Source organism: Gopherus flavomarginatus, chromosome 1, assembly GCF_025201925.1.
Source record: "Gopherus flavomarginatus isolate rGopFla2 chromosome 1, rGopFla2.mat.asm, whole genome shotgun sequence".
Lineage (NCBI taxonomy): Eukaryota > Metazoa > Chordata > Testudines > Testudinidae > Gopherus > Gopherus flavomarginatus.
The window spans coordinates 226337783-226351474 of NC_066617.1; the positions used below are offsets into that span (position 1 = coordinate 226337783).

General features: G+C 39.8%; 1 protein-coding gene across 1 annotated transcript in view; it reads right to left on the bottom strand.

Moving 5' to 3' along the window:
* PHEX (phosphate regulating endopeptidase X-linked) overlaps positions 1–13692 on the bottom strand; it is a 147019-nt gene that overhangs the window by 103536 nt on the left and 29791 nt on the right. Inside the window, exons 4-7 of the mRNA XM_050936533.1 lie at positions 8136–8222; positions 5887–6113; positions 2215–2283; positions 692–808 (exon numbers count right to left, since the gene is read on the bottom strand). Coding sequence (XP_050792490.1) covers positions 692–808; positions 2215–2283; positions 5887–6113; positions 8136–8222 — 500 coding nt within the window. The remainder of the gene's footprint in view (positions 1–691; positions 809–2214; positions 2284–5886; positions 6114–8135; positions 8223–13692) is intronic.

Sequence of the window (13692 nt, forward strand, 5' to 3'; positions counted from 1 at the left end):
CCTTTGTCTCCAAACAGTTCCCAGAGATATAGGAGTTTTATGGGTAAAAAGCAAGTATAAATTCTATAGGAGTGAGGAGGGATCCATTTTCCTACCATGACCTCATTTTTCAAGCAGATACAATGGAATATTGATTGACTAAATCCATCATTCTGTAACTGAACGAACAAGAGCCCACATAATTCAAGTGGCCATAATGTTCTAAAAGACAACAAAATATTGTTATCTTTTAGAACATCTAGAACAGGAAAGCTAGACATAAAACTGTTTGTAATAATACTTAATGGTAGTACTTCGACAATTACCTCAACCTTCCTCACAAGCATAAGTTAATGATAATACATTGCCCAGCTGATTGCACTACGGGTGACACATTTAACTAAAACAGCCTACATCAAAACTCAAACTAATAATTATTTTGCAGATTTAAAGAATGGACTATACTCCCATGGTTGGTTATTTCAGAACAGATTTCTGAGTTAACAGTTAACAAATGCAGAAGGTTTGCTTTGGGCTTTTCTTTTTCATACTTTCACTACTGTTTCTACTCCTCCACTTCACCTTTCAAGAAATGTTATGAAATATGTTAATATAAAATTATTGCACAAAGGAAAACCAGTAATATAATATTGTTTCAATTAGTGCATCTTTTTAGTAGTTAGTTACAATTACACATTAGAAAACTACTAACCTCAGCTATTTTAATTTCCAGTTTCAGAACTGACTTCATATCAGACTCTGCCCGTGAGGCATTAGCACCCAAAAGCACTGCAATATCAATCATGAACTGCAAAAAGGCTTCTCTGTACTGAAGAGAAAGAAGAATGAAATAAGCATTGCAGTTACGTCTGAGGGTGGCTGTAGCAGTAAAAAGAAAAGTATTCTCCATTTAAGTCATTGTTTCAAGTGGAAGATAAACATTTTGTGAGACTGGCTTGATTCCATTGCAGGAAAACCAGGGAAATAACACCATAACAGGTACTGTGCTGACAGGATCTCTCTGTGGTTCACTGAATATAGCTTTCAAAACAAACCAAATGGCATGTGTATGTTGGATTGAGACACACCTACAGATGTTAGAACTCAGAGAGTTAGTATACACCAAGCCAAGCTGTAAATCTACAGCACACTAGCATACCATGCACTAGCGGCCGTGTAGACTAAAAGATCACTATGGTGCTTTGACCTACTACTGTATCAAACAGCGTGCATAACAGGATCCACATGGCCAGTTCATGGCAAGCTAGTGTCCTATAGATTTACACCCCAGCTTGCTGTGCACTAAGTCTGTGTGTAGGCAAGCCCTTACAAAGGAACTGAATATGTATATTTGTATAGAAAATATATTCTGAGAATGAACACTGCAACAACTCACTCTCCTCCTCCAGTCTTGCACTGATCTTTTGGATGCCCTAGGTCCTCTGATGTCTTGGAAGGCATCCTATCAGCCAGCATTCAAGACAGAAATAAAATTATACTCCAATTAACTACATATTTCACATTCTGATAGATGTAGTTCACTGGAGACACACCACCTGGCCAGAGGGATGCCACTGGAAAACTCACTAGCTCACCTGAGAGCTGGGAGGGGGAAGGAAAAGGGGTCAGAACTTGGATGAGGGGAATCACCAATGCCCCATGAAGACTGTGGGGATATATTTGTAGAGTCTGGAGCTAAAGGTGCTGGACATTGCACAACTTCCCATCATACTTATGGGGAAAGGTACTAGATATTGGGATAATCATTGAACACTTTTGGATCTTGCAATCCCTACTCAACTGTGAGTATGAAGAGGTTTGGAAGGGGCCATAGGAAGAAAAGAAACTGAAGACCTTGGAACTTATTGAGGGCCTCCTCATTCTGGGATTAAATACATCTAAATGTGTTTGACAATAATGATCTAAAATACCAGAACTTAATACAGTGTTGGTGTTTAGAGACATTAGGTTATTTTACAGTTTAACTGAACCAAGCCAAAGCTTACTATAAGGTTCAGGTTTGGTTCAGAGGAAATGCAGAGCTGAATTTTTATTTTTATAATTTTTCTAAAATGAAGAATACTCTGGATGAGAACAAGAGACGTGCAATTAACTGTAGTATAAACAAGCATAAATAGCAAACCACAGAGCCCAATCTCAATTTGGAGTTCAGCTAAAAAGAAAAAATTCATAGTGGGAAAATGATTTATCAAAGCTCAAGTTACTAATACTTACAGATTTAGCTTCTGTGGTATTATCAAGGTAATCTTCCCGTGCGGTTAGAGACAGGGTTGCTTGGTCTAGCTGTTAAAATAAACAGGAAAAGTATATAATATTCCTTATATAGTCTGTATTATACACATACACACAATTAACCGCTATCAATAGGAGTGGTATTTCAGGGCTGCCCAGAGGGGGGGGCAAATGGGGCAATTTGCCCTAGGCCCCGCAGGGGCCCATATGAGAATATAGTATTCTATAGTGTTGCAACTTATGGAAGGGGCCCCCGAAATTGCTGGATCCTCTGGGCAGCTCTGTGGTATTTTTTTGGTAGTTTGAACAGGTGATATAGAGGCTAGTGGATCTGATCACCAGTTTGGGATAAACAACTGGCCATGCCCAAGAATCCAGCTCTTCATGACTCTTTAACACAAAAAACTGTAACACGTTCTATAGCTAAGATTGTGGGGCTTTCTGGCCTGTAAAAGCTTAAGGCACTGGACCTTAGCCCAGCAAAGGAGGACCTGCAGGACTTTCCTGCTCTGTTGCAGCCATCTACTGCAGCCAGAGTGTGCATTCTAAGCCTTCTCCTGGTCCCAACCAGCCTCATGAGACTGGGGCCCTCAATTATATCCCCTGACTGGGATCCATTACCCCCAATCACTAAATGTTGTCTGACTGGGACAGATGATTCCCAGCACCTGCCAGCTGGGCTCCTCTTCAGAATAGGATAGGCTGCTCCCTGGCTCCCCTGGCCCTTTAAGGGGCACACTGCCCTGTTATGCTGTCCTATAACACTAACATACAATCAATTGGGCAACACTGTGATAAATCCCACAGGAACTCTCACAAGCAGAAAACTTCAAAGTGTACTGCATGGCATTAACCACACTCGGACTGATCTCAACTCCATCATACTAAATGAAGCTTTAGAAGTTTCAAGAAATAAACAAACCACCACCTGCAATATAAATGAGATTGTCCTACTGTTGAAAAGATGACGCTGAAACCTTTTTCAGAGAGTCGTTCTGCAGCACGTTTAAGGTTCACACTGATTTATATTTGTTCTGCAGGATGAAATAATAATGCCAGGATACTTGCATATTGCTGCAAGTCCTTTATCAGGCAAACTCCCTCTGAAGTCAATTTTTTTTAAATTACTGCTGGAAACACTCATTTTTTCCAAAGCACTCCATTGGCACATGTTAGACTGGGGTATAGATGCCCATTTTGAAGGCACAATCAGTTTCAAAACACTGAATAATATATTGATGAGGCCACTAACAGGCCACTATCATTGCTGCAAGATTACTACTCTGGAGAATTTTGTTTTTAAAAAATACGATGCGCTGCCCAATGAACAAACATTAGATTTAAGTATATAGTTTTACACAGGTGCATTTTTAGAAACAGAAAGAAACAAATAATAGCAATATAACATATTTATATTTATTAACTTTGGTGGGAGGTTTAAATGTGTGCATTTTTTTTTAGAATTTGAAATAAATAAAAACAACCGGAGTGTCAAATACATAAATGTTGTCATTTCCATATCACCTGCTATTTGAAAGCTTTTGTAACATATCTTATACAGAACAATATAAATTATTCATAGAAATCACTTCCTCAGCTGGAACTTAGGAAGATTCCTCTAGTTGTTTTAAAACACGTGGCAATGATACTCAACAGCTTTATTATTTCTGAGAAACAATATCACTGTACTATTTCTCAACATGTTCAAGTGAAAAGAAGGTACCTACAGGAGCAATAGTAGACCTCGGATTATTTTGTTTGTTTTGAGTAATCATCCGATGATTGAAATGCTTATCTGAACTTAGCCAAACCTTTTTTGGTCTAGAAATCAGGCTTGAGGTCTTGGAAGAACAGAATTTCTTCCAAATGTTTTTATACTTGGCTCCATTAGGGCTGGAAATATATTCTAGTTGAAACCAAGAAATGCAAAGATGTGGGAAAAACCAAAAGCAAAGGAAAGCTAATCAACTTCTTTAGCCCTCAGGAAAAGGTTCAGGTTGGATTTGAGTAGAGTTTTTTATTTCATCTGAACCACATTACTCATAAACCTGTAATGCTGAGAGAGAAAGCTTAAGAATGTTAAAATATCTCTCTTCCTGTAAACAGATTTAAATGCTTCATTAGTCATCTACCTCATCTACCCTCCTGGGAATTAATTAAAACATTTAGTTACTAAGCAGAATATTGGCAGAGGCACTCTGCAAATCGAGCTCCTAATCAAATTAGCAATGAGCAGTCATTCAGACTGGGCAGTCGTTCAGTCACTTATGCACTTAAAATACTACAAAACAGATTCAGTGGACCACTAGTAGGTATAATCCACCACTGAGAGACTAGCAAAAGGATCTGTCCCAACCAACAATTTATGTGGGTGAGTTGGGTTACCTAAATAGCTTCTTGGAAAATACTTCCTATACAGTTTCTAGTCTTTCACCCTTTAGAAAAAGACCTATGGCCAAAGTATTCCTTCCAGGATCTGAACATCATTCAAGTAGTCTGTACGTGGGAATCCGCTAATGAAAACAAGGAAGTGGCTCATTACTTTGATTTACTATTGACTCAATGAGTAGTGGAAAGAATCTCTTTAAGGGAACGTTAGGAATATAAAAATTTATGTCAGTTGGCTATCCCTGACCTGGTTTTGAAAACTGTGACCCAGAATCAATGACAAATCTAGTATCAGAAAAGTTAAGGTCTACAATATCCCTGCGCAATCTACATAATGCCCAGAAGGTAACTTTTATATAAGGATCACCCATTTTATTTCACTGTCGTGACTGGTCACTTTCCACTTTGCCTTTAACTCTCTCTAGCACAGATATACAATCTCATTGCTGGTAACAGTGGGTTGGGTTATATAGTTTAGGGTTGTTTTTTTCTCCTTAAAAAGCAACAAATATTTGGACAAAGTCTCACATCTTAACCCAGGTGACAACCTGCCTACCTAAATTCTACCTGTCCTGGTGACAACCTGCCTACCTAAATTTCCCCTGAAGTTTCAATAGGATACAACTAGGTAACATATTTTAATTAATTTACTGTCCTAAATTGTTGTGTAGTGTTGGCATGAATTGCTAACCTGCAGTCATGTTATACTGCAGAAGTGACTGCATTTCACTGAAAGGTTAAGTGACTCCTGTATTTAAAGCATGAATGAGTTTGGGGATCATATGAAATGAATGATGACATATCAATATAGGACAATATATTAGTGCCACCAATTAAGTGCCTAATGAAGTGGAATATCCTAAATTTATAATACTTGCAAATGATACACCATCTTTTATCTTCACAGAAAAAAATATTCCTCCTCACACAAATATACAGGACACAAAAACCATCAAGAATCAGATTCTGACCTCATTTGGATACCCACATCGATCTTGGACATTGATTCACAGGAATGTATTTTACTCACAATTCTGCCCTATTAAGGAAAAAAATACTCTATCTACATACATTTTTCACCCGTGATAGTGTAACATTTGGTAACTAATGGCTTCTAATTTCCCATATATGGGTGATCATGTATATATACAAACCACTGGGTACTAACGGTTACAGTTAGACTTAAATTAACACAGTATTGAACTCACTTTTTAAAATAGATCACATATCTATGACAAGTAGAATATTAGAAATGTTATACTGTACCTTTAGGATGTGTTTATTGGAGGTTTTGTCATCAGGAGCCACATATAAACGGATGAAGACAGAGTTACTGTACTGACCACGAAAAGTTGCAAGGGTCTGGAGCATGCTGAACTTCCTTTCTGACCATTGTCCTTCAGGTCCGATGTTAGATTCCAGCACAGGCCAACGGAACAGCGAATGCTTCAGTATACTTACCAGTGGCTTTGCATCAACTTTTTCAATTTTATCTTAAATGACAAGATGTGCCAACATTAAAGTTCCAGACAATTCAAACCCAGTAGTGGGTATAAAGTCATGTCAATGAGATAGAAAGGTTTACAGACTGATCAATTTCTAGGCAAGACTAAACAGAATAGCTCAAACCTAATGCCTTGGGTGTTTTTTTGCTGAAAAGATGCCTCTGAAAATAAGAGTACATGATTCCTTTATCACAGTTTATCCAAATCAAGCACTGATAGCCTGGGCAAGGAGAAACTTGCATTGCAGTCAGCTGCACTGTGCCTTGAAATGTAAACCTCTCTATACTCTAATTCTATGGTATGTTCATTATAGCCAATGGAAGAAATGTTTCAGATAAATAATACATAGTGATAATCTAGGTCAGATTTCAAATATAAAGTAAGAATCAGCTTAAGTACTATAGTGATGGATTCTATGGAACACCCTGACAGAAATGTCATTTGTTGTTTAAGAAAAAGGGATGAAAAACTACACTTGCCTTTTAAATAATGGCTGTGGGCTAACAGGGAATGAAATAACATGCAGTGACAAAATCCTGATGGTGATTGCTCAACAACTGGCATAGGAGTTTGATTGGGTCAGAGGAATACTTGCTATTTGCAAACAAAATTGAGTGGGAATGGGAGTGGCCAGACAGAGAATACAATGGAGTGTGCAACAGAAAAAACATGTAGGCAGTCAGTTTCACAGCATGTTGGAGCATCAGAAAAGAAATACTCCATAAGACTGGGGGGAAAAACAACTTCTAAAAAAAAAATTCTGGGAGAACAACAGAAGAACATGTTGAGGAACCAAGTCTAGCAGGTTTGATTCCCCACGCCCGCAAGGAACTGACTCAAGAGATTCCAGAAACTTTAAAGATAAATTGCTAACTGCATTTGACCCAGAAGGGACACAAGTAAAACAGATTTCACAGTACCAGTCCCTTCTGGAGACATTAGGGCAGCACGAGATTTTTGGGAGGTGGAGGTTCTAGAGACATACGCAATCAGATGTGACTGGTGAAGAAACTGTGAGAGTTGAAAGTGGAGATAGAGTTACAAGAGACTACAACCTAGGCTAGGGCCAGGTGAAGACACAATAGCTGCACTTATGAGAGGAAAGAGCAAGGAATACTGCAGGTCATCCCGGAGATACTTTGAGAGAGTTCTGCTGTCAGGGCCCAGTTGAAGAGTTGGCTTGTGGGCCCTACCATTTAAGTGCTCCTGGTGTAGAGGAAATAGGAATGCAAAGAAGAATTTCAATTTTCATTAGAAAAAATGAACATTGTTTCTAGCTTGTTTCTGAAAACTACTTGATGGAAGTCATTCGCTAAGGTCAAAGAGAACAAGCAGGGGTGGGTCAGCAAAAGGCTGAGGGACCTGAAGATCCTGATCTCCTTCACTCTACCTTTTAATGTCAAATGACTCCATTGAGTTTGGTGTCTGTCCCAAAGGTATCACCTCACTTACCCTCTCCAAAATCCTCAGGCCAGAACTGTACATACTAGTATGATGATAAAGGAGAGACTTTGGTTAGTGTTGAAGAGCAGGGGTGACAAATATTTATTGTAGAGCCTGAAAACTGGCTATCTGACATAGACTCGGGTTCAGAGCGGGAAGCCTGAGGGCACAAGCCAAGATGATAAAGTTTGCCAGCTGAACAATTCCATCAGAGGATTCTATGAAACAATTTACTCATTTATCCGGTCAGTCAATGCTCCCACATCGTTTTGAGAGTCCCTTAAAGCATAATCACTTTTCAAAGGAGAACTATGTAAATAGGGTAGCTTGTGCCTTTGTATATTCAGAGGCACACTGCCTGACTTTATTGACAAAATAAGACTCTGAACTTGTAATTGGATCCATGTGAGTGGATCCTTCATTTGCTTGGAGCCTCACTAAGTTCAGTGAGTACAAATGATGGCCTGCATGGGTACAACGGCAGGGTCTGGGCCTAAGGTTTTACTGCTTTCCTCTGTTAGCACGTCAGAGCCTATCCACGCCCCAAAATAAAATCAAGTTACTTACTGTCATTCATACATGATGAGTAAAGGATCTTGGCTTTCTGTACAGCTTCACTGTCCCGTCTCTTGCTGATAGGTTTCTGTAGCAGTGCTGTGAAGCATACACAGTAAAATAAGTTTCTCCCAGGCCTTGGAAAATGCAGGGTTTGGTTTGTTTTTTAAATCATGCCACTGATTGGAAAATGTATCATCATGGGATGACTTCATGGTCTAAATACCACTCATCTCCTCAAAACAACAGTTTTAAATCCTAGCTGGGTTGACTCAAACCTTACTCCTTCCAGGGTACTTAAACTGAGTTACTCTAAAGAGTTGGGAGGGGAAAGAGCCAATAAGGAAGAGACTTTCAAATAACTTTAAAACCCAACCTCTGAGTTACATTTTTTTTAAAAACTGCATTATGAAGGAAGTGAAAATCATAGCAGAATATAGCTCATCCTTTTTCTTTTAAGGCAGAATAGGGGAGGATAGATCTTGCAAGCAGTTGAACAAGTCTTTTCATTCCAGGGCCTATGCTGTTCTATACCACTATTCACCAGGCCAGCTTTTCATTTTTTGGCCACTGCCTTTTTCAATAATTTACCATACCACTGTCCCCACTGTTGTCTCTTATAGGATGAGTACAAGAGTGAAGCTTGGCGATGACAGTCAATTCCACGCTGGAGGAATGGGGCAGCTTTCTCTCTACCAGCTACAATACTAGAAACTATGAGGATGAGTGCTCATAATGGCCACTGTCTTCAGTAGTATCTTAAGGAACTCAGCATTTCTCAGGAGGCACTCAGCTCTTTGAAGGACCTGGCATAAAGAACATTACAAATATGACTCACATCCATCCATTTGAGGAGCAGAAATCTACATACAGAAAAAAAATGGAAGAAGACAACAAAAATTCTCCTGCCAGCTACACTAATGTATAACGTAGCAGAGTACTGCAGGTGACGTTCTGTATTAACTCCTCGGCAACAATGTGGCTGTCATTAGTTTTAAGTGGTTAAAATTGTCTTATTATAACTGAATAAATACCAAAAATAACAGAACAACAAAATTGTTTGGTTGGTTTTTAACGAAGTTTTTAACATGATAATGCTGTTTTAGTTTCAGATAGGAATCTCTCCAAATCTACTGCAGGGCACAATTCCCAATAGATTTGATTTCAAATCTCAATCTGATCAATATTTCTGAGCTTCATAAACACAGCATTATAACTCTCACCAACATATCTCTACCAGAAGGCTTATGAGCAAAGTTCTCAGTGGAAGTAGCTCAATCCCTTTATTTTTTTAAACAGGATTATCAGATCTGTCCAAGATTTAAATACGGAATTTTAAGGGAAACTGTGATTCAGATCTTAATAAATCTAAAAATGAAAAATCACCTCCTACTAAAGCCAATGCAATCATTTCTGTTTCTTGCCAGAGAGTTGCAACAGTCACGAAAATTGGAAGCTAACAACATTGTATAGCTAAAGACCAGAAGAGGGGAAGACAATAAGCTAAAATAAAATAAAACCAACTCTAGAACTGCACTAACATAAAATCCTATTAAAATCAGACCTGGTGCTTTCCACTGAATACCCTTTTTTTTTTTTTTTTTTTTTACTTGCTACAAGCAGCAGCTGTAACACTCATTACATTACTGCAAACAATGACCGAAAGAAAGACACTTCCAATTTGCTTAGAAAAAATTAAAAAAAAATTGCAAAGAATATTCTGGATTCTGAGACTGAAACATGGAAAGCCTAGTTTTCAAAAATGGGAATCTTAAAAAGATGGTCAAATCTTGCATTTGGACCCTCAAAATTGGCTCTTTAGGATATAAATGCTCTTTACAGCAGACATGTGACTGACTCTCAAAGTTCAGATTCGGGTCCAAACTGCCCCTTAACTTGAGAGGATTCCAAACTGGTGTTCTGGTTCAGGCCTCTCTCTCTGCTTTTTATATCCTAAGGTGGTAATGTGAATATCCAAATGCACAATTTGGACATCCTTCTCCTATTTAAAGTGCCATGTATGAAAACTTTCAAGTACTAGAATTCTCTTTGCTACCACGTACTTGAGGAAGAGTGAGCAAAGGAGTAGGAGGAATGGGTCTCTTTATATCTATATCTACCTACACACACATTATAGGAGGAGCTGGTAGCAACCTCTATTTTTAGCCTAACTCTTTCCCGTATGAAGGATTCTTGCAACCATTCCTGTGAGAAACTCACACCATTCTTTGCAACAGGCCTCTGATATTGGGCAGGTGGAATGTGCTCAGGCTAGAGAAGCGCTTTTTCATTGTCTGTCATTTTTTGCTGAGGTATAAACTGTTAAAAATTCCTGTTTCTCTTCTCTTGCTTGCATTCCTCAGGAAAAATGTTGGCAGACTGCCAGAATAATAACTGCACGCAAAAATTCTAAGGCCAGGCTCATGTCACCACCAAAGCAGCAGCAACAGGAATACCTGAGAGTTGCCAGAGCAGCTGTAGGGGGCTAGGAAAGGGTCCCCCACCCCCGAACCCCAGACCTGGCATATGGGCCCAGTGGCCTCTGCCCTCTTCTGAGAGTACCAACATGGGGCGAGATGTCTTCACCTCACACTGCAACCTCACCACTCAGACTGAACACTTGTTCCCTAGCAGCCATCCTCCTGTCCCTCTGAGGAGATGGAGCTGCAGATCCTCTAACTCTCAAAGGTAGGGAATAGGAAACAAAACAGTAAAACTGCACACAAGATCAACCACCATTCGAACCCACCCCACCATCTGAGGGCACCAAGTGGGGCAGGAGCTACACCAATTCCTCGTGGGGGCTAGAGAAAGAAGGAAGAGAGCCAGGCCAGGCTGGGATCCCCCTTCACAAACCAGCACCTGCACCCAGTGGTCCACCCACCTTCAGAGAGATAACAACCTTCTGCTGCTTACAGCCCATGTAGTTAGCTCTAAAGATCCAGCAGTAGCAATTTGTACTGCAGTGCTAACAGTTCAGAGTCAAAACTATGATGACAATGATGTTGGGGGAGGGATGGTCACAGTCACACATGATAGAACCTTTTTCCTTTTAAAACACCCTAGAAAATTACATTTAAAGTTATATTAAAAGAAGGTTATCTAGTTTTCAGATTCAAGCTCTCAAAAGTTAGGAAGTGTTAGATTTGCACTTGCTTGCACAATTTTAATTCCAGCATCCTTGTGTGTATGTGTTATGATACAGTATTTAATTACATAGTCATCTATTACTTTTTCCACAAGATGTTAGCTTCATTCAGTGCACAGGATATACAAGGGGGCAGAATTAAGGCTGTACACGCAACCGTAAACCTGGTATTTGCTACCTTTCAAGTGCTTGACTTTGCAACCAAATAATGTTCTTTTAATACAGATTTTTTAATATTACGTGTGTGTGTGTGTGTGTGTGTGTGTGTGTGTGTGTGTGTGTGTGTGTGTGTGTTTGTTTTATCTTCTTATTTCGGTTTGTGAAAACATAGCTTTCTTTTATCCCTAAAGAGAGTGTTAGCCCTCCAAGGACCCCTTTCAAAAAATAAATAACTAATTTCAAAACTTTTAGACTCCAGCTTATCAAAGAATGTTCCATCTGAAGCTGCTGAGATGCACAATACCATTTTGTATTGTCTCCTGTTCTCTTTAACATAGGTATGCTTCCTCTTCTCTTGGTTACTTGTCAATATAACCTAACCCACTGATGCCAGGTCCATGTGTCACTATCAGAGTTCATGTGTAATCCAGCCTGTTGCTAGCCACTACTGGTTATATGATTCCCAAGGCTGTTGAAAGTGACTAGAAAAGGAGATCTGAAACATGGAGGAAGTGAGGGGGTAAAACTGACAAGAGAAGTAGTGACCTAAGAGGAGGGTTAGCGAGGTTAAAATTAACAAAAAGGAGAAATGACACTGATATTACTATGGCATGGAGAGTTCTGAAATAAAGGGGATGGTTGTGAAACTAGTAAAGGAAGCAGGAATAGTGAGAGACTGATATGTGCAATAAATGAAGGCAAGGAGGCTAGCACCACAAAAAGAGAAGGGAATGTAGTGCTTCAAGCTATGAAATTGATGCTTTAGTTTCATACATGCTGCACATTTATATTTGTAAGAATTCTCCCAATGCAGATGTAACCCACACACCGCCTGGGCTTGGTGTTGTGTCCCATCTAGTGGCACTGCAGGGGGTGGGGGGGTGGGAGAGAGAGAAATTAATGAGTCTGGTCTACAGCCTTAGCTAAAAGTACCTTTTAGCTCATGCGGTAGAGGCTCATGCACTCAGCTTCATAGCCTTCAGGTTCGATCCCACCCGCTGACGACCAGGGGCTGTCGGCATTACACATAGAGTTCTACAATCATTTTGTTCTACCAATAGCTGCAGCCTACTACAGAGGAGACACCTGCTGTGCTAGAGACTTTACATTTCCTCTTTCTTCATCTTGTTTCCCATAATCTAAAATAAAAATCAGAGTACATTGCTGCTCTTGGTTATCTTATTAGTCGAAAAGCTTTTTATTAATAATTATTACTACTATTACTGAGCAAGGAAAACAGAGTGGGGTGGGAGAGACGAGTAGACCAAATTTTCAAGAGACCAGGGCCCAATTTTCAAGTGCTCAGCACTAACATCTATGGACAAATTCTCAAGACTTTAGCACCCAACAGGCTGAGTTCTTTTGAAAACCTGGCCTGGGCTGCGGAAAGTGGCGCAGGCCGAGACATGCTGGCTACCGCTTCCTGCAGCCCCCATTGGCCTGAAGCGGCGAACTGCAGCCAGTGGGAGCTGCGATCAGCTGAATCTGCAGATGCTTCAGGTAAACAAACCACCCCGGCCCACCAGAGGATTTCCCTGACAGGCTGCATACCAAAGGTTACCGATCTCTGGGACAGATTTTCCTAAATGACAGCACGGAAAGTTGCCAAATAACTAAGGGCCTACGCCTGAAAGGTATTAAGGATCCACAACTTCCACTGACACCTCTAGTTGTTTCAAAAAGTCAGCACCTCTGAGGCCCTTCAGGACAGAGACCGTGTCTTCTGTGTCTGTAAGGCACAATATAAAAATGAGTAAGAACAGTTCACAGTGCTTCAGATTCCAGTATCCATTAGTACACTTTGTCTTAGACACCATGGTCATGGGCATAAAATAGGATGCTAGATAGGTAGTGTGGTAGATTAGAAAGCAGGAAATCTAACTTGATTTATAACGTCTCTGAAACTTGTACTTTATCCCACAGTGTCCATTATAATTAGATTATGCCTTCTCTTTAGCCACTACTTTAATTTACTTCAAAGTTCCAAACTAATTTCAAAATTCTTCTCCAAGAGACTCTACTATCAGTCTCATCATCTGGTTTCTACACTTCAGTATGTGCCATGTGGCTTAGGCACAGGATTTATTTTTTATGTAAAGATGGATATAAATAGGGCAAGTGTCAAAATCTGTTGTTAACCGTGCTCCAAAGCTCTGGAATGCTGTAATTTGCCTCATTTAGTGTCATCTGTGTGCTCCGAAGTATGTTCAAGGTGTACACGGTCTCTTAAACCTTCTGAGTTTTCCAAATTGTTTAACTGGT